Genomic DNA, 26502 nt, shown 5'->3' on the forward strand with positions numbered 1-26502 from the left:
AGTGACAATGACCCTTCTGTGCATGTGCTCTTGCCGCTGTCCTTATGTTCCATTCTCCTTTTTTCTTATATTATTTTTTTACACATTCTGTTTTCGATTTGTCTTCGATTGCTCTCGACCACAACCGAGCATCCTCTTCTGTGCAGACATGTTGCGTCCTCTTCTGTTTTCGCTTTGTCCTAGATTACTCTTCTGTTTTGGCTTTGTCCTCGATTACTCTCAACCACATACGCAGACATGTTGCATCCTCTTCTGTTTTCGCTTTGTCCTCGATTACTCTCGACCGCATACGCAAACATGAGTCTTTCTTCTATTTTCAAGGAACAAAGCAGATTATGAAAAAATATGAGTGCGAGAGATCGACAAGCATGTGACATGTGAGCTCGTGACATTTGCCTCCGTGCCACTCTCCTGTTATTTTTTGAAAAACAAATTTCAGTTTCCATGTTTCAATACTACTAGGTTCAGCACCCGCCTCCTCCCTCCTCCGTGGCCACACCATACGCGTGTGACGGTTCTTGACTAAACAAGTTTTTTCTTTTCTTCCCCCCCATTATATATACAAATATGACAGGATTACATCACAACAAAACTTATTAAAAATAGTAATGTTTGGTTGCATATTTTCTCTTGCATATCAGAACCAAACTAGTTACATTAGCGAAGATACTAAAGGGAGTTCTTAATTTTCAATGGGGCCTTTAGCTTCCAGATCAATTTGTTTAAGTTGAGTAAAACTCTAAACAAATTAGAGCATCTAAATCAATTTTTTGTTCCATAAACTATATATGAACAATGCCATAGTATCAGTTGGAGTTGTTTTTTATTAAAAAAAAACCAACTATGAGTAGCAAAACAAAGTTGTGGACGTTGATGTTACCATAGCAAGTTATTTATTAGGATGTACATCAGATAGGTACGTTTAACTCGGCCAGACAATGAAGAAACATCACTTTATGAATGTTTACAGCGTGACTTCCCTTATCTAAAAAAATAGTGGTAAACATGAAATGTGTAGTAACAAACAGGGTGACTGGTCATAGCATATATCGAATCAAAAGGACACAAGAACCATAACTTTAACAATTTTAGATGATGATTTAGACTAATCCAATCTAATAACAACCTAGCTAATAACTAAGCTTATTATTATGGAAGAAGATTAGATGGACCCTGGGTCCAAACTCTTGCATGTGGCCGATGAATGACGCATGGTGCCGGAGAAAATCATACGCTTGAGGAGAGGCGGCTCCGTCCTCTGCACCACCACACACGCATGACTCTATCGTCCGCGGCTCCTGGCTCCTACTCCTAGTCGGGCTCGGCCCCTTTCTTCTCACGGCTCCAAGACACGAGTAGCGCACCCGGTTCCTCAAGTGGTCCCTAAGTCCCGATATGATACGGGCGGCGGTGCAACAGAACTGAGGGCATGGACTGCAGAGGATTAACGAGCAATATTAAGGCCTTGTTTGGCCAGGCTCCGGCGGCTCCGGCTATGGCCCGTCGGCCGCTGGGCGGCCGACACTCGGTTACTGTTCATCGGAGCCGTTTTTCTCTTTTCCTCTCTCACTGACACAACCGGAGCCGGAGAAGCTTGTTTTTCTGGCTCCGCGGCTCCGGCTCCTGTAGGCATCTGTCGGCCGCTGGACGGCCGACGCCCGGCTACAGTGCAGGAGCCGGAGCCCGCGGGAGCCCGACCAAACAGGGCCTAAGATTCCCATAGCCTATGGGGTGGCTTGGCAGCATTCTTTGGAGTAGCTCCTCCGTGAGAATCACTTCCTCGGCCAAACAATAAAATGTTGCGCAAATTCTCATAGGTATTAGACCAGAGTTGTTTCTTCATTTATACTAAGAGCTAAAAAAAATCCGCTCTGCTCAATATTCAATCTCTGTAAATCACTTCATGATCACTTTCACCCTAACCCATCAGAATCACTCAAGCTAAAAGTTAGGGGGTGTTTGGATTCGGTGACTAAAGTTTAGGAGATATCACGTGAGGGTGTTGCATAGGGTATTTGGTTACTAATAAAAAAATAAATTACATAATCCGTCATTACTCCACGAGGCAAATTTATTAAGCCTAATTAATCCGTCATTAGCATATGTTTACTGTAGCACTATATTGTCATCAAATCATGGACTAATTAGGCTTAAAAGATTCGTCTCGCAAATTAGTCACAAACTGTGTAATTAGTCTATATTTAATACTTTATGTATGTGCCAAACAGACAACGATTTAAGTTTAGGATAGTTGAGCTCTATCCTAAGAGCATGCGCACACGTGCGGCTGGAAATATCTGTAACGCGTTGCTCGCAAGCGGCCAGTGCGGTGCACCAATCAAAGCACTGTCTTCCACAGGACCACGACCAGAATGTTTTCCGTTGTCGTGTAGGTTCCCGAAGGCAGGACTCAAGCCGTCCAAAGAAACGTCTGCAGCGCAAATCTCGTACGATCGTCGTCCGTGCAAGCCTCCAGCAACGTCTGCAGCGCAGCGTACAGGGGTTCTCAACACGTTCGTTTGGCCGTGACTTATTATAAACGATCGTAAATTTTTAGTTGAAATAATATTTTTCTCTCACACAAACCAGTCAACAATACTTCTTCATAAACCAGCAACGATACAGACCAGCTAATAGAAGAGGCTCTTGCGATCTGCACAGTGGGCAGCGGGCGCCTGGGCGGTTCGGCCATGTGGCTGCCATCCAGCCACCCGTGCTGCTGATGCACTTGCCCCTGCTCTGTTGTGCTGAATGTTCAGCGATCAGCAGTGCCTAACTGCCTATAAATACCACTCTCGGCGGTGCACTTGTGCAGCAGTGGGGCCGCTCCAGAGAAGAGCATCAGAACACACGTGTACTCACGGACACGAATGGCGAGCCAGCTGCAGCCACAACGAGGGTCGCCGCCGGTGATCAACTTTGGCCGGCTCGGCAAGGACCCGGCCACGAGGGTGCTAGCCGTCCAGGACATTGCGCGGGCGTGCCGCGACCAGGGATGCTTTCAGGTCAGTGCTTGCTTGCTCGCTCGCTCGCTGCACTTGTTCACTGACCGTGACAGTGAACTCCAGCTGCGCTGGCCGCTGTATGAATCAGCTAAAGGGAAGGCTGCCAAGCATGCCATGCGGAACTAACGTGGCCGATGGCTTAAGGGCGTGTTTGGACGTCAAAAGCTCCGCGACTTGGGCCGCTGCTTGGTTGTTTGTCGTGTAACCATCGGCAGCCACAGCCGTCGTTTTGCTTCTGCTGCATGCCGTTTTGCCCTGTGACGGAGTGTTTTACGCCACACAGCCGCGGCGCTGGTGAACCTGCGGCGTGGCGAGCCGTGGCAGGCAACCAAACAGGCTCTAAATGCCAATCATACTAAGAGTAAATTTACTACGTACTACTGATCATGGTGTCCTGATGAGTCTAGTCCTTGTTCAATTTCAGTAGTAATTAGGTCCTACTTCAAGTTGCTGCAGACACTCTTGCCCGAAGTTCCACTTGATCTGAACTCAGACTATCCAAGTTGTGAACTAACTTCCTAATCTTCATGAACCACTAAATTTACATAAATAAAGAACAAAACAAATGAACAAAGTGCATGTCGAATAATTTCCAGATACTGGAACGCCAATGTTGAAACTTCGAAGGTTTTTTTTAACGAATTGGCACAGGATAGTGCCAATTTCATTGAACCAAGAAGGCCGAGTTACATACCTTTGCACTGACACTGGCAGGTCGTAAACCACGGCATCAGCATGTCTGTCATGAAGGATGCCCTCGAAGTTGCCTTAGAATTCTTTGCACTTTCCAAAGAACACAAGGAGAAGTTTGCTTCACTCGACATCCAACAGCCTATCAGGTACGACACGAGCTCAAGGGATGGGATCAGCGTGGCCAGGTCATTCCTGAAACACTATGCTAATCCCCTGGAAGACTGGGTTCAGTTCTGGCCAGTGGACCCACCAGAATACAGGTAACCTGCGCAATTCCTACATTCAGTAGTCCATCAATAAATTATTAAGTGCACCTTAGTCTGCAACCAAATATCATTTTTATATTGAAAAAAAAAGTTCCACCAGGAAGAAGATGGGGGTGTATGCCGTTGAAATACAAAGAGTGTCCATGCAAATCATGGAAGCTATTCTGCAAGGCCTTGGGTTAGGACCATCATACATGCAAGAGAAACTGGAGAACGGAGTGCAGTTCCTAGCCCTGAACAAGTATCCACAATTCGCACACCGAGGTGACGACGTCGGACTGGGTTCCCATTCCGACTATGGCTTCATCACCATCCTTCTGCAGAGCTCCACGGGGCTTGAAGTGATGCACCATGACGACGTCACGTGGACGGCTATCCCCGCTATCTCTGGGGCCCTCCATGTCCACGTCGGAGACAACCTGGAAGTTCTGAGCAATGGTCAGCTCAAGTCCCTCGTCCATCGGGCCATCCTCAATCCTGACGAGCCGAGGATTTCTATCGCCAGCATCCATGGCCTCTCCATGCATGAGAAGGTGCGCTGCGCCGAGGAGCTGATCAGTGAGCAGCACCCGGAAATGTATAGGGGAAGCAGCTTCCAGGACTTCCTTGACTTCCTGCTGTCCAACACCAACAATTACAAGAGGTTTGTTGAGAGCCTCAAGATCGGCAGAGATGAATAATGACTGTAAAGGTGGATCTGCTGCACCAGAGCGCATGCAGCTTAATTGCATTCTTAGTTGGAGAAAAAGAGTGCACAGTTATCTCTAAAGCGCATTTTGGGTGTCATTCAGCTGGATCGATAGATGTCCACGAGTGATCTCCATGCTATATGGTACAACCCACTATCAAGTGCAGTTGCCTCAGATAGGTGCTGCAAATGTAAAAACTCCTCTCGTCAATGATACTAAATTAGGGAGGATCGTACATATTTAACTTGTATCTATTAGTACCTGAGGGAAGTACACATACGGGTAATAATGAGAAGTGAAACGAGTATCTTCCTATCACTGTATAATGCTCGCATTTGTTGATCCCTGGCTGCCCTGCACAGGTAAGCAACTAGCTTATCAGCACACACTCACTCACTATGGCTAGAGGTAGAAGAAGAGATTGAGAACAACGCACACACACTCAGCACAAGCATCAGCGTTGGCCGAAGCCCTGCCCTTTATTTTGTGGCAACTGAACTAAGTATTCCATTGCCCTTTGGATAGAATATATACAACTCTAGCTGTACCTCTATCAGGTACATAGTTGTTGGCCAACTACCTACTCCTGAGTACAAGAGTACACCAACTACCTACTCCTAAGGTACAGGGTACATCAACTACCTACTCCTAAGATACAGAGTTTACCAACTACTCCTAGCAATATAAAGCTTACCTCAGCCCACTATCAAGATATGGTTGATGTAATAGCTACCAACTAATGTACTAGATATGGCTTATTGCAATACTGCTACAGCTACAGGAACTGGTCGGCAGAGCCGATCAGTCCCCAACTCCCAACAGGGAGTGGTCGGCCGAGCCGACCAGTCTCCAACCAAGGAGAGAATGGGGAGCAGCAGATTATGTCTAACAATTCTTCCCCTAATCCTGCTGCTAGCCCGATGCCTTGACATCATCCATGCCAATCATCTTCCTTAACTCTATGAACCGCAGGCGTCCGAGTGACTTGGTGAGGATGTCAGCGAGCTGTCTGCCGGTCTCGACAAACTCGATGACGATCTGCCCTCCATCGATGCAGTCTCGGAGGAAGTGGAACTTGATGTCGATGTGCTTGCTCCGGTCGTAGAGGACAGGGTTCTTGGCGAGGGCGATGACGGGCTGGTTGTCCACCATCAGAGCTAGCGGGTGAGCTTCCTCGCCGGCCAGCTCGCCTAGCAACCGGCGTAGCCAGACAGCCTGGCACGCCGCCGTGGCCGCTCCGACATACTCCACCTCACACGTCGATAGCGCCACGATCCTTTGCTTCAGTGACTGCCAAGCATTGGGGGCCGCTCCAAAGAAGACGAGCACGCCGGAGGTACTCCGTCGCCCATCAATGTCGCCCACCATATCCGCATCGCTGAAAACAGTAAGCTCCGGCTCATCTTCCTTTGCCTTGGGGGTGCCTCACTGAACACCGTGAGCCGCAACCCTCCCTTGCCGCCACTCTTGGGGAAGATGATCGCTTGATCGAGCGTCCCCTTGACGTAGCGCAGCAACCTTTTCACTGCCGACCAGTGATCTTCGCGCGGGACCTCCATGAAACGGCTGACGTACCCAACCGCGAACGCAATGTCCGGTCGGGTATGAGTGAGGTAGCGCAGCCCGCCGACGATACTCTGGTAGCGCGTCGCGTCCACCTTCGCAGCAGTGTTGTGCTTGCTAAGCTTCAGACGCTCCTCCATCGGAGCGGCTTGCACTCTGCCATGCCGTCGCGCTCCAACAGCTTCTCCGCGTAGGCGCGCTGACCCAGGGAGATGCTCTGCTTCTCCTGCCTCACCTCGATGCCGAGGTAGTAGGAGAGCGCGGCGAGATCGCTCATCTTGAAACGAGCCGCCATCTCACGCTTGAAACCGTCGATGTCCTCTGCTCGCGCTCCGGTGACGATTAAGTCATCCACGTACACGCCGACGACGAGCTCCTCCTTCCCCCGTCACCGCGTGTAGAGTGTGTGCTCTGTAGCGCAGCGAGTGAACCCAAGCTCGCCCAAGGTGGCGTCGAGCTTGGCGTTCCACGTCCAAGGGGCCTGCCGCAGCTCGTAGAGTGCCTTGCGCAGCTTGAGCACCATGTGCTCAGCACCCTTGACGGCGAAGCCCGGAGCTTGCTTGACGAAGACCGTCTCTGTGAGCTCGTCGTTGAGGAACGCAGACTTGACGTCAAGGTGGACACGCCAATCCTTCGCTGCTGCCATGGCCAACAGCAAGCGAACGGACTCCATTCGCGCCACCGGAGGAAGTCGATGCCCTCACGCTGCACGAAGCCGCGGGCGACGAGCCGAGCCTTGTACTTGACAATGGCCTCACGCCCGTCCCGCTTCACCTTGTAGACCCACTTCAAGCCGATCGGCCTGCAGCCCACCAGGTGGATTTACCAGCTCCCATGTGCCATTGTCCTCGATGGCCTTCATCTCTTCCAACATCGCCCGTCGCCAATTGGCGTCGCGTTCAACCATTGCGAACGTCGGTGGCTCCTCGGCACTAATAAGGAGCAGCTCTGGATCGTCGAGCAGCCGACTCGCCAGGCCTGTGGCCCCTGCATTGCCGACGATGTTGTCCAGCCTGTGGAACCGGACCTCCTCGCCGTCGTGGAAGGCATCCACGAACTCGCTGATGTCGCTCGGAGAGGAGGTGAACTCGATCGGTGGTCCCCGGCTTCCCTGTTCTGCCGGAGTGGTCGGCATCGCTGCTGGACCGCTCGACACCACTGCCGGAGTGGTCGGCATCGCTGCTGGACCACTCGGCACCATTGCCGGAGTGGTTGGATCCACTGCTGTAGCGGTCGGCACCACTCCTGGAGTGGTCGACTCTACTGCTGGAGCGCTCTGCACTGCTGCTGAAGTGCTCAGCAGCCCCTCTGCAGTGCTCGGCACTGCCCCAGGTGTGCTCGGCACTGCTCTAGGAGTGCTCGGCTCTGTTGTTGGAGTGGTCGGCACCTCCTCTCCAGCGTCTCCATCACCGTGGATGACCATGCGCTCGACGACGAAGGTGCTGATGAAGCCGCCAGCTTCCCCCGTGCCCGGACTGTCCCAGTCCCAGGCCGCCTTCTCATCAAACACATCCCTAGAGATCACCACCTTGCCTCTCTTGGGATCATAAAGCCGATAGGCCTTGCTGCCCTCCTCTAGCCCAAGAGCACCATCGGCGTGCTCCTGTCTTCCAGCTTGCCGAGGTGAGGCTTGGTGTTCTTCACATGGCCGACGCAGCCAAATGTCCTGAGGAAGGATACATTCGGCTTGCGTCCATGCCAAGCCTCGAACGGCGTCTTGCCCTTCAGGGCTTTGGTGGGCGCGCGGTTGAGGATAAACACCGCCGTGGTAACCGCCTCTCCCCAGAACTCCACCAGCATCTTCTTAGCCTTCATCATGGATCGAGCCATGCTGACACCACCGTCTGGTTCCGCCGCTCTACCACGCCATTCTGTTGTGGCGAGTACGGCGCGGTGTGGTGTCGCACCATGCCTTGATCCGCGCAATACGCAGCGAATTCCACCGAAGTGAATTCGCTGTCGCGATCAGTCCGCAGCACGCGCAGCTTCTTACCGCTCTCCGCCTCCACGCGCGCCTTAAACTTCTTGACCGCTTCCGCCGCCTCGGTCTTGCTGGTCAGAAGCTGCAGCCACATGTACCGGCTGCAGTCATCCACTAGCAAGATGAAGTACTTGCGCCCGCCGGGGGGTCGCCGGCGTGATCGGCCCGCAGAGGTCACCATGGACCAGCTCGAGGGTCTCTACCGCGCGGTACTTCGCCGTCTTCGGGAACGGTAGCCTTCTTTGCTTCCCGCTGTCACACAGCTCACCTACGTGCTCGATGTGAGGCAGCCCAGTCACCATCTTCTGCAGCCGACCAAGAGCGTCGAAGCTGAGATGTCCATACCGGGCATGCCACAGCCACGGCTCCTCCGTGCGCCGTGCAGCCAAGCAGATGGGCTGCTCCACCTTGAGCTCGAGCAGGTACAGTCGGTTCCGGAACCTCTTCACCTTGGCAAGAAGCTGCTGCTCCCGGTCCCTTATCCTGAGGACTACCGTCCTTGATCAGTATCTCGCTGCCGCGCTCATCCAGCTGGCCAATGCTGATGATGCTTGAACGCAGCTGCGGGATGTAATATACATCCGTTAGCGCGCAGTGCTCGCCGTTCTGGTACCTAAAGATGATGGTGCCGCGCTCTCGAATCGCCACCCTTGAGCCGTCAACGAACTTCACCGTGCCGGTCACGTCGTCGTCGAGCTCGGAGAAGGCTGCCTTGGAGCCCGTCATGTGGTTGCTGGTGCCGGAGTCCAGGTACCACCGTTACTCCTGCTCGCCGCCCACAGTCCGAGGTGGACTTGGACGCGCGGTTCGTCGAGGTTGACAGCTTTCAGAGCCTTCCTAGGCCCTTCCACCGCTATCACCTCTCCCTTCTCCTTGGCCTCAACGTCGTGCAGTGCACAGAATGTCGCCATCAGGAGAGTGGCCTCATCATCATCATCAGCCTGCGCCAGATGAGCCTCAGCCTTCTTCTTCTGCTTGCGATTTGGGCACTCCTTTGCCCAATGGCCCGTCTTCCCGTAGAGCCGACAGGCGTTGGGGTCGACCTTCTTCTTCTTCTTCTCCGAAGAAGCCTTGCCGCGGCGCTTGCCATCGCCACCGCGGCTGGAGGAGGCTTCCCCGGACTTCTTCTCCTTCATCCGGACAGCCCACTCCTCCTTTGTCAGCAGCAGCTTGCCGCTGTCCATCGTTGCTGTGGCCTGCTCCATGCGCTCATCCACCGCCCGCAGACGGCCTGTCACATCCTCAATGGTGAGGGTGGACAAGTCCAGCATCGTCTCTATGGAAAGAGCAATCTGGATATACTTTACCGGCACGGAGTGGAGGTACTTGGAGACCGCCTCTTCTTCGTCGATGGTGACACCGTGGCTCCTCAGCTTGCTGATGAGCGTTTGCAGGCGGGGGGAGAAATCCTCCACCGCCTCACCATCCTTGAACTTGAGGTTGGCGTACTCCTGCTTCAGCAGCTGGACTGTCGCCTTCTTTGTGCGGTCGGAACCGACGCGCATCGCCGCAATGGCCTCCCACGCCTCCTTAGCAGAGCTCTTCGACCCCAACAGCTCCCTGTACTTCGCTGGCACAGCAGTGAGGATGGCTTCCAACGCTGACATATCATCTTCTTCGTTGTCGGTGCCCTTGTCAATGGCATTCTAGAGCCGTCGGTCTCTGAGCTTGACCTTCATGGTCACCGCCCATTCGTCATAGTTAGTGCGAGTCAGCGTCGGCCAACTGGTGCCGCTGACCTCCCGCACCGTGCCCACAACGACCTCCTGTCATGGCTGGGCAGCCACAGCACCGCCACTGCTGTCGCCTATCTTCAAACCGTCCGTCATCGCCAGCGGTTAGTCCGGCGACGGCGCTTGTACGGCTTTGATATCACTTGTTGATCCCTGGCTGTCCTGCACATGTAAGCAACTAGCTTACCAGCACACACACACTCACTATGGCTAGAGGTAGATGAAGAGATTGAGAACAGCGCACGCACACACTCAGCACAAGCACCAGCGTTGGCCGAAGCCCTGCCCTTTGGTTTGTGGCAACTGAACTAAGTATTCCATTGCCCTTTGGATGGAATATATACAATTCTAGCTGTACCTCTACCAGGTACATAGTTGTTGGCCAACTACCTACTCCTGAGTACAAGAGTACACCAACTACCTACTCCTAAGGTACAGAGTATACCAACTACTTCTAGCAGTACAAAGCTAACTCAGCCCACTACCAAGACATGGTTGATGTAATAGCTACCAACTAATGTACTAGAGGTGGCCCATTGCAATACTGCTACAGCTACAGGAACTGGTCGGCAGAGCCGATCAGTCCCCAACTCCCAACAGGGAGTGGTCGGCCGAGCCGACCAGTCTCCAAACAAGGAGAGAATGGGGAGCAGCAGATTATGTCTAACAGCATTGGCATTGTCACACTACCTATATTATCCAGTGCATCCAAATTCAAGACACGCTAAGAAAAAAGATAAATAATGAGAGTTCTCATAGTAATCTTATAGGTATCATCATCACTAATAACAACAGTTGAATAATTTTGTTTCCTAAATAATTATCCAGCTTTGCCGTTATGAGAATTACATAAACTAGTCTCATAAATTTGCTTAAAAATTACTCACATATGTCCATATAAAGATAATTTAAAATAACAACATAAATCTTTATCTAAATTACAAACCTCTGCCACTGTAAAAGATAATTTAAAATATCCCATAAATTTGCATCTAAAACAGCTAATTTTGTTATTATAAAAGATAATTTGAAATCCAAAGTCAAAACTAAGTCCTAAATTAGTGACCAAGGAATGTAATCTTGACGTCAGTTAGTAAAGCTCCCGTTCGGAACCAAACAAGCCAATGCAACAAGTGGAATCAAGTGAACGCATTACGACCAGAAAGAAGAGACAGTCTAAGATAACTTTGCCAACAAACAAACCTCTCACAATATGAGCACACAGCGACACAAACTACCACACCTTAGACGACACCTAACGAGGAGGGCAAAGAAACCTCTGCCACTAGGTCTGATGCAATCCTGTAACCACTCTTTCCTGAACGGATAGAGCTCCTATCTATCCACACCCCTTTTCCATCAGCCATGTTCCCATGACAACAGAAATCCTAGTGGTCTTTGATTTCAGGATTTCCATCACAGATAATGTAATTTATATCCAAGTGTCTCAGACAGTTGCAGTGGTCTTTGATTTCAGGGTTTCCATCACAGATAATGTAATTTATATCCAATTGTCTTAGGACAGTTGCAGGCATGAATCTGCCGCAGAGATGAATGGAGGAAGGAGGGGCTCACCAGCTTGGTCCACGGCGCCTGTCGGCGGTAGCTTCCAAAATAGCCCTTTTCCGATAGTAACCCACCCTGGCGACGACACGCTGGTGAGCTACCAGAGCATGGGACGCTACTTGTATTTGTTTTTCTCATGATAACTTCAAGTGGGAGTTGTTTTATATATCTGCTATAAACAGCGTGGCTAACCAGAAACTATACTGTATGGAGGATGAGAACAAAGCCATTGGCTAAAAGAAACAAGAAAGGAGAAAAAAGTTGATGTACATAGCATTTCTCTGTACTATTGGATAGCAGATTACCAGCTGGTTCTATTACTTAACAGTGAGTGAAGTCCAGCAGCACCTTGGTACGTTTTAAAAGTTGCAACTGTTTTGTAGATAAAGGAATTTTTATTCTGGCCTGTTCCATGTACTCAACCATTAAAACTGTAGCTGCATGATGGCAATATCAGTAGTACTATGTCTCTTACGCCAAGCCAGTCCTTCAAATAAGATATTTGCGCCATCTAGCTCTTGTGCAAGTGAACCAAAGTCCAAAGGTATTTGTATGTATTCAGCCATTTCGCCTCAGAATCAAACTGATCTCCTTTAAGTGTCAATGAATGTCGATACTTCCAGTATTCTCTGGCAAATCAACATGTTTAATTGACACTAGTCGAGATCAGTTTGGGCTGTTATTTGCCAAAAGACTACATTAAGGAATAAGCAATAAGCCCCTCATTAAAAGGAATATATGGAGGCATGCAAACCACAATTTCAAGCTGATATGGCCAAATCTATTGTCCAATAGCTAAAACATCAAGCTTTTTGGGACATTTTTTAGTCCTAGAACATCAGGACGGAGGGAGTACTAGTTAGGTAATAGGCATGCACGTAGGCAGGACGTTGCATACTTGCATTGGCTCCCACTAAAAGAAAAGATAACTACTGGAGGCTAAGGCGTCAGCTGTGTCTGAACTTGTACCTGTAGGGGCAGAACCAGTAAGGATGGGTGTTGGTCAGGCTTGATAAGCAAATCTGAGACAAGTTTTCAGATACTTTCCGATGACTAAAAATGAATGTAGTCAAGCACTCAACTAGATCTGATAGCAAACACATCAGGAAAAAATAATTAAACGAGCAGATAATTGAAACAGTTTGCACTCACTGAACTTATGATTAGACTGAATGTTGCTGCTAACAAGGAAAAATGGCTGGATGTCATCTGAAATTGTACCTTTAAGAGGGTGCATGCAGAATGGGGAGTATACAACAGTATCGCAGCTACAGTACAAACAGGCATCTGTTTAATCCCCTTCCCTTGAACCCTAGCTTTTTGCATTCCATCGCTTACCGGCTTAAGGAATAACACCAGCATTATTTTTCTTTCCTTGACAGCACCATAAGATTGAAGTTGATTGAGTCGGGGATATTGCACATGATGGCCTTAATGACAGGAACAACATCCTGGTGCAATAAAATGGTCATTGTAGGCTATATTATAACGGGAAATTCTAATAAGCATCAGCCATTTCCTTTGAGCTTTACTGTCAGCAGTTTCAGCAACCAGTTTAAGGAAATGGAAAAGGATGTGGAAAACAAGAAAAAAAAAGGAACCACTTCAACCTTGCAGTACCTGCAGCAAACTTATAGAAGAACAGGATCTGTGCTTTATAGGTCCATCCTTCATCCCATCAAGCTCATAAAGTGTTCCTACAACCCGATTTAGCTCCTTATTGATGTGTAAATACATGAAAAACAGAGAAATGGATGGTGAAAAGCCGCTGTCAAAGACTTCGCCTTACCATTGACAGACACAAAACAAATGTAGTGCTCTTCTACAAGATCACTGAGCTGCCAAACAAAGGCCAGTCTTTTGGTTAGATATAATTGACAAAATGATGAGAAAATAAATCACAGAAAAAAAAAAATTGGCTATTATTTTTTTCCTTGTTTTCAGTTGGGGACAACTCAGGTTGAAATACACTGATGAATTTCATGTGTATGGCCTGTAACAAAATTATTTATCTATTTTCAGCAGAAGAAAACAATAACCATAACAATGCTTCATTCTATCTATATAAAGTAGAATCACAAGTTTAAGCTTCACGATTACTTTTCTGTCAATGCACACAGCCAGTTCAGCTCAGAACTTGAAACTATGTTAACTAAAGAAAAATATAGTGGAACATCATTAACTGTATTTAGTGCATAGCACTACATTCGACAGTTCTTATTCTTCGATGTTTTCCAGATTGAATTCCTGGTTCACATATGCAGAAAAACCAGTACCTCTGTGACACCAGCATTGGCAACCAGTGAGTGAGCCCTTGCCATGGCATCATCCTTCTCCAGACACACAGCACGCTGGAAAAAATGGCATGAGGCATAACCATATAAGGGAAAAAACTGCAAGACTGATCAAGGTATCCTGGTAATGAGCATGCATTTGAGAAAACAAACAAGAACCTCATATGGGTCCATGCTAGAAGTTGATTTGAAGAACAAGTCCAAGCATGAATTCTCCACTACAAAAGACCAGATAGGTTAATTCAATCCAGGAACAAGGAGAGAATAAGAAAGGTTACAATCATCTTACAGAATTCTGTGTGCTGCATATAATTGTTTCAGGTTACCTAAATTGACTTCTGAAGATACATTTCCAACAGCATGGAGTAGAGCAACAGTTCCACAAGCATTTCCCAATGATTCAATCTGTTTTATAAAGTAAACCTGGTCCTGTGTTTCCTGTGTTACACAAGGCAGCATGAAACACCATGCACAATAAAGGGATTTGAACAACTCGATCAGGGATTTTTATGATGGAGAAATCAACTGTAAACCATACATGAGGAATGGAAAAAATGGCATCTACAAGGAACACAATTGTTCACCTTTTCTCCAGAAAATAAGAGTTGTTCTGAAGGGTAACTTGCATCCTGCAGTGGAACAAGAGCGCACCTCAGTAAAAAACTGAAACTCCCTTACTAAGCTCATAAATACGAAAACAACTTCTATATGTGCATTCCACATTAAAAGAGCCACACTCGTATATTTGGATGAGTTGGGTTACATATGCAGCATATATATATTTTTTAAAGACACATGCAACATAGTAAAAATTGTTTAGGTACTCATTGGTCATTACTCAACACTACCAGCAGTCACTACTGTCACCTCGTCTGGGGGATACACACTTATACAGCACAATCAAATGTGAGGCTTGGTGAAACTGCACTCCAACAGGTGTAGCCTCACCTTTGCTTGTCCTGCAATTACAGTTTCCTCTAAGCAATTATTTATACTCGTGAATGGCTACAGGATTGGGGGACTAATCTCCTCCAAAATCGAATTACTGGAGCAGTGGAGCTTGTTCAATTTGGCAATGTACCTGCTCCCCTGATTTGGGAAAACAGAAAGGTCAAGCGCACCTGTGGTGGATCGGGGAAGCAGAGAACAACGGCGAGCACAGGCTGGGGAACAATATCCAACGCGTCGGCGTCGAGTCCGTACACATCATGGAACTCCACGTCGTGCTTCGGGACGCCTAGCGACCACATGAACTGCCGCCCGCGCGCCGACGCCGCGGAGAGGTCAGAGAGGAACGAGCGGATCATCGAATTGATGGTCGGAGGAAGGAGAGTGAGGGGCACCTGATTGAAAACTTCGGGAGTAGACTCCAGCGGCGGCCATCGATCGCCGGCGGAGGCCGGAGCCGACGCGGAGGCGGGCGACGTCAGCGCCATGGCAAGTTGGGCGTGGTGGAGTACGTCACGGGATTGGAATGGGCCGAGTGCGTACTGCCAGGCTATTTTGGCCCATTTCCTTACTATGTGTTTCCTTTGTGGAATCAATTTAGCAACTGATCGTTCTCCTTTAAAAAAAAAACTGATCTAAAAAAATGATCTATATCTCCAAAAAAAAAAACTTGTTGGAGCTCAATCTGATTTTCATGTTCTATTGCCACCGGCCCACGGTAAAAAGCTGAAGCTTCTTTTAGACCCTCTTTAGAACGGCTCGCTTCAACTTCTTGCGGCTGTGTCGTGGAAGTGGAACCATGCCAAACAATACCTTTTCACAAACTTGATAAAAAAATATTATTAAATTAAGCAACATCAGTGTCGATCTGTGTCTATATTGTTTATATTATATATAGTGAAGTCCCATACGAATATAGGGGAACCCATCCACGTTGATGTGGCGCATTGGTTTCCTTTCTTCCTACACTAGCACTCATGAAGTGTAGAGGGTTTTCATACGGGAAATCTAAACTATACTCGAGTGTTTCCAGACTTCTCAGCACTCGATTGTTTTCTTTTGTAAGATTCGACGGCCAGGCCATCCAGGCCATTGGATTTGCTTCTCTCTCTTTTTTTCGGACAGAAAAATTGGTGATTGCCGCTCGCCACCACGGCCTTCACGACAGATCCATTTTTCTCAGGAATTTTTTTCTTTTCCTTTCCTTTCCTTTCATTTTCTTCCATTTCCCTTTCTTCTTCGAAGTTGTGTTTGTTGAAAATATTATAGTTACTATCAATTTATACAAGACTTATTAGAGTTAATATATGTAGATTACATCTCATTGAACCATATTTTACTGTTCTGGTTTGGATTTAAGTTATATTTTCAACTGGTGTGAATTGATTGTTCGTATCTGAGAATGGCCAGAATTACTCGAACAGATATCTGATATTTTTTTTTTTTTTGCTTTTTGATTTTCTGTATGTTTTATTTGGTTTTCCTTTGAAATCTTTCAATTTGGCTTCCATAGAAATAATTTGGCTATTTCTGTTTTGTTTTGTTTATTTATTTATTTGCATTATTTTGAAAATTTTATTTGGTTCATTTAATCTGGCTATTCGTTTTGTTTTATATGTTTATTTAAATCAGAATGAAGATTTGTTTGACCATCAGATTATGAAAGAAGATTTGGTTATTTTTGGCTGACCCAACAATCGAGTGCTAGAAGTGCTAGAAACACTCGATTGGTACGTAGACACACCTCTTTTCATAAGTTCTCTCACTTTCCTATATACATAGATGAATGGTACGTAGACACACCTCTTTTCATAAGTTCTCTCACTTTCCTATATACATAGATGAATGGACCTTTAAGATTTATTTAGAATTATTGAGAATTTTATATTGGGCCAAGCCGGCTTTTAAGTTCAAGCGAACAGGCCCTTAGTAAGATCAATATCAGGTTTACTCACTGTGACTTCAACATATGAACAAATGTGAATTATAGTAAAGTGATATTTGATTACTAGAATTTCTCCATACTAGCTTGTTTTGGTGAAGTTTACCAAATGAACTAATGGTTAGAAAATAGGATGTCAAACTATGACTAGTTATATTTGCTAAATAGGATCTCCCAAACCTACCTACCAGATAGAAATATCGGCAGTTCATTTTGTGAAGCTATTAAGCTAAAGCTGAACCCAACAATATATAAGGTGGGGACCTCAGTTTTCTATTATTTTTTTAGATATACTTCTCGTGATCATCAATTGGCTTACCCGAAAACATTACTTTGACTATGGCATGAAAACATTGGTTTACAGGTGGGAAGCTAACCAAATTCCTAGAGTGAAGGTAGCCAAGATATATTCAAGTGCAGCTAGAAATGAGCAAACTCCTTATATATGCCAGATATTCCGGACATACCAAAGTGCTTACCTGATTTGCGTGCATCAAAACAATGGGAGGACACATTTATCACCCAGTTCGCGGAAACCAGGATGGTAAGCTATCTTGTGTAGTTTAAAAGATGCAAACATTTATAACCACATTTCAGCTTTGTTTTCTATTTCTCATAATTACCTTCGTAAAGACAACACCCTAATGATTGTAATATTGCTTCTTAATTTGTTGGCATACCATTTTTTTATAAAAGAACTTGTTGACATATTTTACTATTTTGTTGGACACTTGACCCTTAAATTTTAGTGGCACAAGTCTAGAGCTGCAAACATGTCTTATGATTCAATATGTTATTTCATTTGGCAACGAACACTTCTTTTCTTATCTATAACCAATGTTGGAATAATTCTGTATGTTATTACTGTATGGTTTGTTCTGTTGTCACATAAATTACTTTATTTTCATGATGGGGCAATGGGTATCCTTTGTTCTTAGGAAGGGAAGTGTTAAAAAAAGTGCATCCTGAAAATCTGACAGCTATGGTACTGATAGAATGCCTTATCACACTAGCAGTATGTTTTATTCTAATGTTTGTTTTTACAGTTTGCTTGCTTTTTGTATGATACAATGGTGAATGTTTGCTCCTAGATGCAATCCACAATCTGCATGCTAAAACAAACAGGGCCTTAATCTGTATTGTCTGCATATTAAATAAATGGTACCGTCATCAAGCCAACAATTGTACCGTCAGTAGGATTTCTATGATGCAAGGGCTAGTATGACCATACTAGTTACTCTTGGAACTTGAGTACTCCCTGGTTTGCAGTGCCTTTTTTTCTTTTTCTTGAGACTGCCATTTAATAAATTATTGTCACCTGGTATAGTATCATATTTATAGAAATCTCCAATTCAGTATGACACCAAAAAGATTCTTTCTTCTTTTTCTCGAATACGCACGAGTGTGCATATCATTGTATTAGAAGAAAGAGTTTATAGTACAAGAGTTGCATTCCCGGCCGTTAGTTAGTTTCCTGCGGACGCTACATTATGGAAAAAAACAACCACCGTAATCCATGTCTATCCTGACAAGGACCTAGCCCTGCGCTAGCGCACGTAGCCCGCTTGCTCCGGCCTGAATCCATCGGTCGGCTTCGTTCTTGATGATGTGCAGTAGGTCGCCGACGGACGATGTCGATTCCCGGAAACATCTTGCGTTCCGTTCCTTCCATAGTTGCCAGGAGACGAGGGCGAAGAGGGAGTCCATACCGTTTCGCCGATCGCCGGTGCACACTGACCGCAATCGGCGCCACCAGGAGAGCGTCGTTTGGGAGACTGGTGGAACTTGCTGCCCAAGCGCTTGCAGGACATAGTACCATACCTCACGGGTGAACGGGCATATGCATCCCGCCTTGCTCGCGCGTTAAGGCCGCGCACATTCCATGACAATACAGTTGTGTTCTCCATAGCAGCAGGACAACCGGTTGTTGTGGGGCCTAAGTTTAGGCCACCGCGGCGAGTGGCCGGCGAGTCGTCTTGCCGGCGCGTGTTTTGTTTGCCTGGAAGAGGTTGTCCAAGGCCTCGACCTCCTGATCCGTCATTTCCCTGTTGAAGAAGGCATCGTAGTCGCGCCTTTGCCCAGCGGATGGTTGGGCGCTCGGGTGCGTGAAGCCCAACCTCTTCATGGCGATCACTTCTCCCCTCTTGGACACCGGTATGTGTCCCAACTGTTGCGCCGCGATGCGGCGGCTTCGTGTCGGAATGGGTGCCTTCTTTGCCGGCGGCCTCTGCTTTGGCGGCGATTTGATGAGTGGTGTAGGCCGCTTCTTTTGGACGTCATTCGCGAACTTGGCTAGGCGACGGGCCGCCTCCGATGCGGTCGGCGTTGGTTCCCCGCCTGGCGTGGTGGCCTGGTTATCGAACGCCACTGCCGGGTTCGTGGGCGTCCCCGTAGGCATGTTGGAGATTTGCGTCTGCGCCCTAGTGACCGTAGACGTGGCGTTTGTCTGGCAGTCACACGTAGCAGGTAATTTGACATGCGCACTTGCCGCGCCAGCCTGAAGTGCCAAGGCCGGCGCCGTGGGTGATTCGACCCGTCTGATGGCCGTGGCCATTTCTAGTTCCGCGGCTCGTTCCGCAGCGGTGTGATATTCCGTTCCCGGGCTCACGTTCGCGGGCACGGAGTTGGCGGCACCCGCATCATCCAGGACCATCTCTTCCCGGGCTCACGTTCGCGGGCACGGAGTTGCCTTCTTTCTTCTTATATGCAATGACTTGAACTTACTGGTTTTTCAATTTGAATGCTTGACTTTAGCGACCATCTTCTGCATATTTACCTTCTTCACAGCATCTACTAATTATATGAGATTATTAATTTCCTCAGGTGCTCTCTGAGCTTGACAATTCTGATGAACCATCTGCATCTAGTGCGACAAAAATCTCAACAAAACCTGGCAACAGATCGGAGCCACAGACTGAACCGTCCCTGACAATGATTCGCAACATGGATGCAGTTTCAAGAGCTGCGACACTTAGGAACTACATTGATATGATTCAAAGCTTGGATACACTATCAAGGAATAACTGCCTGTGGCTCTTTGCACTCTGTGTTGCCATTCACACCCCCTTGGACGCGGAGACGTGTGCCTCACTGAGGTCCTTGCTGCGCAAGTGCGCCACCATCCTTGCCACCAAGACAGAGATGGACGATGAGGTTGTAATGCTGAATATACTGATGACAATTTCAGGAAGGTATTTTGGACAGGGTGAAAACAGCAATTAAATAGGAGATCAGGATAACACCATTGCAGAGCTTCATTCTCACTGATAGTATGATGTCAGAGTATATTATATTATATACGTGAAAGCTGTGTTTCATTATCTTGTAATTGCTAGTTGGTTACTGCATTCAAAGCAGGCCTGCTAGGGTATTACTGAAGTTAGCACCTACGGGCTACGGCGTTGCTCGCATCCGGAGTGTTGCAAAAGCAGGGGTCATAATCTCGTTCAGGTCGGCCTCAAACAACAGAGCCGGTCTTTATCGTGACCCTAAGCAAAAAGTCTTTATCGTGAAAAAAAGAGGTCCGGCCTAAAGGCAAAGAAGACCCGCTACTATAATCATTAGATTAGAAAAACAATAATTCCGCCAGTCCTCTCGTGCCAGCCTTGTCCTCGCGCGCACGCCATACCCGCTGGCCGTCGCCCATCCTCGCCCACCCCGCCTTGACCTCTTGCTTGCTGGCCCTCTAGACCGATGGCGCGGAAGTCGCGAGGGATTGACGAGGCCAGTCGACAAGGTGAGCACATGAGCTAGCCATCACCTTTGTCGACGACTCGACGGTTGAGGTGGGCTTCTAAAGCGAGCTGCTCCGGCGATACTGGGTGACCGGTGACTAAATATATAAAATATATCACTATTTATGTTGTGTAATAAGTATCATTAGCTAGATTAAATAGTGATATATATGTTCAAGAATTATTTAGAGATAAAAATGCTGATACTATTTTTTATAAACTCATGCAAACTTAAAATAATTTAACTTCTGGATAAGTGAAATGTGTAAGGACCGATGGAGGAGAGTAGAAACGCATTCTTCAGGATCCGCAGTGCTGACTGCTGAGATGGGCTGGTAAGCTTGTTGCTGCGTAGGGTAGGGCTGCACTAGTGATTTCCATGAGACGTTGGGTGTGGTGTCAATGCGTCCTGGTTAATCACTCCGTTATCCTTTTCCTTTTTGCGTTAATTAAATCTCTCTATTCGTGTGGCAAAAGGTTGCGATGAACTCCGACACTACGTTGAAAGACATCGAAAGCAGTGCGGTGTGCACAGGGGTCATGAGAAGCACAAGCCAGCCCTTTTCCTCGCTGGTTGATCTGTAAAGAAAACAGCATGCCTCCTTTCCGCTTCGCGTTTTCAGTTTCACCCTTGATGAAGCAAAGCCCTCCTGCAGCATGCCCTCCAAGGCTGCTCCAACTTTCGGGAAATTGAAGTCGCTGGGAAATTGAAGTCAAATTCGATATTTGGATATCGCACCAGGAACTTGAAGTCAAATTGGATATTTGGCAAACTTCTTGTCAGAAAAATGACCATCCATGTATCTGAAAGCTGAAATCCATCATAGGTCGCGGTTTTACAGCCAGCGCGCCGCGGATTCAGGCATGTGCTGCAAATCAGGGACCGTTAGACTGTCTCCAACGTGGAGAGGCAAATCCAAAATGCGTTCTACACAGTACTTTTGCCTACCCAAAACATCCTCCAACAGGTGACCTATTCACGTTACCCATTTTGCCTACGAACCCAAACGAAACGCAAAAAAGCATAGCCTCTCTCATCGCTACGCAAATCTCCGCCCGCGCACGCCTCCGCGTCGGAGGAAGCCCCGCGTCCGAGGAAGCCCAGGCGCCGGCGCCCTCCTCCTCATCCCTCTTCCCTCCGAGGCCTGACCCCGCGACTGACACCCGCGCACGCCTCCGCGTCGGAGGAAGCCCAGGCGCCGGCGCCCTCCTCCTCCCGCGACGACGAGGTGGACCCGTCCATGGAGCCGCTCCTCTTGTGCCCTGCCACGCCGCCTCCCTGCAGCGAGAGGCCGTCGAAGAAGGCGGCGTCGAGGGAGAGGCTCCGCATGTGCGCCCCGCTCGGCGGCCTCGGTGGCGCCGCAGACGCCGGGGAAGCCACCTGCTACTACTGCGACAGCGGCTGCTGGGGCGGCGCCTGGGGCTGCGGCGTCGGGTCCGACGCCACGGGCGAGTCGTCGGAGAGCGAGGGGAAGTCGATGTCGGAGAAGCCGAAGTCCGCGTCCGGGTCCAGCAGCAGGTCCGCGTCGGGCAGCCGGATGAACGTCTCCGAGTGCGCCCGCCGGTGGTGCCCCCCAGCCCCACCCCCGCCGAAGCAGATCGACGGCGCCGGCGGCGGGAAGCGCGGGTCCATGGCAGGCGGCCGGCCGGGCCGATGTCAACGGCTGCGGTGGCGGTGGCGCGGCCGGTGGGGAGCGGAGGGATGAGGACTGGGGGCCGCCGGCGTGGTTCGCCGCCCTGGTTGCCGTCGGGATGGGCCTTCCCTCTTGCGTCGCCGTTGGAGAGGGCTGTTTTACGGTCGCGTGACCTTTTCCTGTGCAAGACCCAAAACCGGGAATGGGTGTGGTGTTTAGGTCTCCGTCGTTGGAGACAGTCTTAACGCGCAGCTCTCCATCTCACTCGCCCGGGCCCGTGTAGAAGTTATGATGCCACTAGCCGGGTCATCAGGCCCAGTACGTACGCAGTGATCAGTTGGCACGAATACAGTACACGAGCTCTGCATGCAAACGACGACTAATGCAGAATAATACTCCTGCAGGTAGGCCTGTCGGCCGTCTGAGGGCCGACAACGCAGTGGGCGCTGCATGCAAACTAGTCGGGTTCGGGTTCTGGGAGGCCGATCGGTACCTGTCGGCTCTCCACTTGCCAATAGGTAACTTATCGGCAGTCCCACGGTCGACAGACTACTACTCTTACGATTCTTCCTACATTTCCCTTTCTTCTTCGAAGTTGTGTTTGTTGAAAATATTATAGTCACTATCAATTTATACAAGACTTATTAGAGTTAATATATGTAGATTACATCTCATTGAACCATATTTTACTGTTCTGGTTTGGGTTTAAGTTATATTTTCAACTGGTGTGAATTGATTGTTCGTAACTGAGAATGGCCAGAATTACTCAAACATTTATCTGATATTTTTTTTTGCTTTTTGATTTTCTGTATGTTTTATTTGGTTTTCCTTTGAAATCTTTCAATTTGGCTTCCATAGAAATAATTTGGCTATTTTTGTTTTGTTTTGTTTATTTATTTTTTGCATTATTTTGAAAATTTTATTTGGTTCATTTAATCTGGCTGTTTGTTTTGTTTTATATGTTTATTTAAATCAGAATGAAGATTTGTTTGACCATTAGATTATGAAAGAAGATTTGGTTATTTTTGGCTGACCCAACAATCGAGTGCTAGAAGTGCTAGAAACACTCGATTGGTACGTAGACACACCTCTTTTCATAAGTTCTCTCACTTTCCTATATACATAGATGAATGGTACGTAGACACACCTCTTTTCATAAGTTCTCTCACTTTCCTATATACATAGATGAATGGACCTTTAAGATTTATTTAGAATTATTGAGAATTTTATATTGGGCCAAGCCGGCTTTTAAGTTCAAGCGAATAGGCCCTTAGTAAGATCAATATCTCTTGCAATTAGGTTTACTCACTGTGACTTCAACATATGAACAAATGTGAATTATAGTAAAGTGATATTTGATTACTAGAATTTCTCCATAGTAGCTTGTTTTGGTGAAGTTTACCAAATGAACTAATGGTTAGAAAATAGGACGTCAAACTATGACTAGTTATATTTGCTAAATAGGATCTCCCAAACCTACCTACCAGATAGAAATATCGGCAGTTCATTTTGTGAAGCTATTAAGCTAAAGCTGAACCCAACAATATATAAGGTGGGGACCTCAGTTTTCTATTATTTTTTTAGATATACTTCTCGTGATCATCAATTGGCTTACCCGAAAACATTACTTTGACTATGGCATGAAAACATTGGTTTACAGGTGGGAAGCTAACCAAATTCCTAGAGTGAAGGTAGCCAAGATATATTCAAGTGCAGCTAGAAATGAGCAAACTCCTTATATATGCCAGATATTCCGGACATACCAAAGTGCTTACCTGATTTGCGTGCATCAAAACAATGGGAGGACACATTTATCACCCAGTTCGCGGAAACCAGGATGGTAAGCTATCTTGTGTAGTTTAAAAGATGCAAACATTTATAACCACATTTCAGCTTTGTTTTCTATTTCTCATAATTACCTTCGTAAAGACAACACCCTAATGATTGTAATATTGCTTCTTAATTTGTTGGCATACCATTTTTTTATAAAAGAACTTGTTGACATATTTTACTATTTTGTTGGACACTTGACCCTTAAATTTTAGTGGCACAAGTCTAGAGCTGCAAACATGTCTTATGATTCAATATGTTATTTCATTTGGCAACGAACACTTCTTTTCTTATCTATAACCAATGTTGGAATAATTCTGTATGTTATTACTGTATGGTTTGTTCTGTTGTCACATAAATTACTTTATTTTCATGATGGGGCAATGGGTATCCTTTGTTCTTAGGAAGGGAAGTGTTAAAAAAAGTGCATCCTGAAAATCTGACAGCTATGGTACTGATAGAATGCCTTATCACACTAGCAGTATGTTTTATTCTAATGTTTGTTTTTACAGTTTGCTTGCTTTTTGTATGATACAATGGTGAATGTTTGCTCCTAGATGCAATCCACAATCTGCATGCTAAAACAAACAGGGCCTTAATCTGTATTGTCTGCATATTAAATAAATGGTACCGTCATCAAGCCAACAATTGTACCGTCAGTAGGATTTCTATGATGCAAGGGCTAGTATGACCATACTAGTTACTCTTGGAACTTGAGTACTCCCTGGTTTGCAGTGCCTTTTTTTCTTTTTCTTGAGACTGCCATTTAATAAATTATTGTCACCTGGTATAGTATCATATTTATAGAAATCTCCAATCCAGTATGACACCAAAAAGATTCTTTCTTCTTATATGCAATGACTTGAACTTACTGGTTTTTCAATTTGAATGCTTGACTTTAGCTACCATCTTCTGCATATTTACCTTCTTCACAGCATCTACTAATTATATGAGATTATTAATTTCCTCAGGTGCTCTCTGAGCTTGACAATTCTGATGAACCATCTGCATCTAGTGCGACAAAAATCTCAACAAAACCTGGCAACAGATCGGAGCCACAGACTGAACCGTCCCTGACAATGATTAGCAACATGGATGCAGTTTCAAGAGCTGCGACACTTAGGCCCTGTTTGGTTGGGCTTTTGGCTTTGGCTTTTGGCCCCAAAAGCCAAAAGCCCAACCAAAGGGGCTGCTTTTGGAGGACGCTTTTTCAGAAGCAGCTGCTTTTCCGTAGTTCATTTTGAAAGCTGGGTTGACCCTGCTTTTGGCTTTTGGCTTTCTGCTTTTCGAAATTGGTGGAATAAAAAGCTCTTCCATAGTTGTTTCAAGAGAGATAAAGATAAAAGTTATATTTTATACTTGTTTAACCAAACAGCTTTCAGCTTTTTTACAGCTCACAGCCCACAGCAGCTTTTCCATAGCTCACAGCTCACAGCAGCTTTTTCCCACAGCCACAGCTCAACCAAACAGGGCCTTAGGAACTACATTGATATGATTCAAAGCTTGGATACACTATCAAGGAATAACTGCCTGTGGCTCTTTGCACTCTGTGTTGCCATTCACACCCCCTCACGCGGAGACGTGTGCCTCACTGAGGTCCTTGCTGCGCAAGTGCGCCACCATCCTTGCCACCAAGACTGAGATGGACGATGAGGTTGTAATGCTGAATATACTGATGACAATTTCAGGAAGGTATTTTGGACAGGGTGAAAACAGCAATTAAATAGGAGATCAGGATAACACCATTGCAGAGCTTCATTCTCACTGATAGTATGATGTCAGAGTATATTATATTATATACGTGAAAGCTGTGTTTCATTATCTTGTAATTGCTAGTTGGTTACTGCATTCAAAGCAGGCCTGCTAGGGTATTACTGAAGTTAGCACCTACGGGCTACGGCGTTGCTCGCATCCGGAGTGTTGCAAAAGCAGGGGTCATAATCTCGTTCAGGTCGGCCTCAAACAACAGAGCCGGTCTTTATCGTGACCCTAAGCAAAAAGTCTTTATCGTGAAAAAAAAGAGGTCCGGCCTAAAGGCAAAGAAGACCCGCTACTATAATCATTAGATTAGAAAAACAATAATTCCGCCAGTCCTCTCGTGCCAGCCTTGTCCTCGCGCGCACGCCATACCCGCTGGCCGTCGCCCATCCTCGCCCACCCCGCCTTGACCTCTTGCTTGCTGGCCCTCTAGACCGATGGCGCGGAAGTCGCGAGGGATTGACGAGGCCAGTCGACAAGGTGAGCACATGAGCTAGCCATCACCTTTGTCGACGACTCGACGGTTGAGGTGGGCTTCTAAAGCGAGCTGCTCCGGCGATACTGGGTGACCGGTGACTAAATATATAAAATATATCACTATTTATGTTGTGTAATAAGTATCATTAGCTAGATTAAATAGTGATATATATGTTCAAGAATTATTTAGAGATAAAAATGCTGATACTATTTTTTATAAACTCATGCAAACTTAAAATAATTTAACTTCTGGATAAGTGAAATGTGTAAGGACCGATGGAGGAGAGTAGAAACGCATTCTTCAAGATCCGCAGTGCTGACTGCTGAGATAGGCTGGTAAGCTTGTTGCTGCGTAGGGTAGGGCTGCACTAGTGATTTCCATGAGACGT

The 26502-nt window shown here is 47.0% G+C and overlaps 3 protein-coding genes and 2 pseudogenes across 8 annotated transcripts; 3 read left to right on the top strand and 2 right to left on the bottom strand.

Annotated features, from left to right (window-relative positions):
- Window positions 1–2806: 2806 nt before the first annotated feature.
- On the top strand, window positions 2807–4971 carry LOC136497899 (2-oxoglutarate-dependent dioxygenase 21, chloroplastic-like). The gene is made up of 3 exons (XM_066493787.1): window positions 2807–3005; window positions 3720–3958; window positions 4065–4971. The coding sequence occupies exons 1-3, from the start codon at window positions 2871–2873 to the stop codon at window positions 4642–4644; spliced, it is 954 nt and encodes a 317-aa protein (XP_066349884.1). The 5' UTR covers window positions 2807–2870; the 3' UTR covers window positions 4645–4971.
- Window positions 4701–15323, bottom strand: LOC136497900 (ubiquitin carboxyl-terminal hydrolase 3-like). 6 transcript variants are annotated; one of them, XM_066493793.1, is made up of 11 exons: window positions 15134–15323; window positions 14912–15043; window positions 14375–14419; window positions 14117–14228; window positions 13950–14008; window positions 13773–13847; window positions 13286–13334; window positions 13117–13193; window positions 12835–12947; window positions 4915–5002; window positions 4701–4835 (listed from the first exon to the last, which is right to left on the bottom strand). In XM_066493793.1, the coding sequence occupies exons 1-9, from the start codon at window positions 15224–15226 to the stop codon at window positions 12858–12860; spliced, it is 732 nt and encodes a 243-aa protein (XP_066349890.1). In that variant the 5' UTR covers window positions 15227–15323; the 3' UTR covers window positions 4701–4835; window positions 4915–5002; window positions 12835–12857. The 6 variants fall into 6 exon arrangements, with proteins under 6 accessions (XP_066349890.1, XP_066349889.1, XP_066349888.1 ...); XM_066493792.1 differs by having other exon boundaries at window positions 4915–5007; XM_066493791.1 differs by having other exon boundaries at window positions 4915–5007; window positions 12718–12947; window positions 15134–15322.
- Window positions 15324–16836: 1513 nt separating this feature from the next.
- LOC136498558 (uncharacterized) lies at window positions 16837–20186 on the top strand (annotated as a pseudogene).
- A 1143-nt stretch (window positions 20187–21329) lies between these two features.
- On the bottom strand, window positions 21330–22047 carry LOC136495461 (uncharacterized). Its single transcript, XM_066491393.1, is given in 1 exon segment — window positions 21330–22047. A coding segment is annotated over 1 exon segment (510 nt). The 3' UTR covers window positions 21330–21537.
- Window positions 22048–23517: 1470 nt separating this feature from the next.
- On the top strand, window positions 23518–26175 carry LOC136498634 (uncharacterized; annotated as a pseudogene).
- The last annotated feature ends 327 nt before the right edge of the window (window positions 26176–26502 follow it).

Source organism: Miscanthus floridulus, chromosome 12 (genome assembly GCF_019320115.1).
Source record: "Miscanthus floridulus cultivar M001 chromosome 12, ASM1932011v1, whole genome shotgun sequence".
NCBI lineage: Eukaryota > Viridiplantae > Streptophyta > Magnoliopsida > Poales > Poaceae > Miscanthus > Miscanthus floridulus.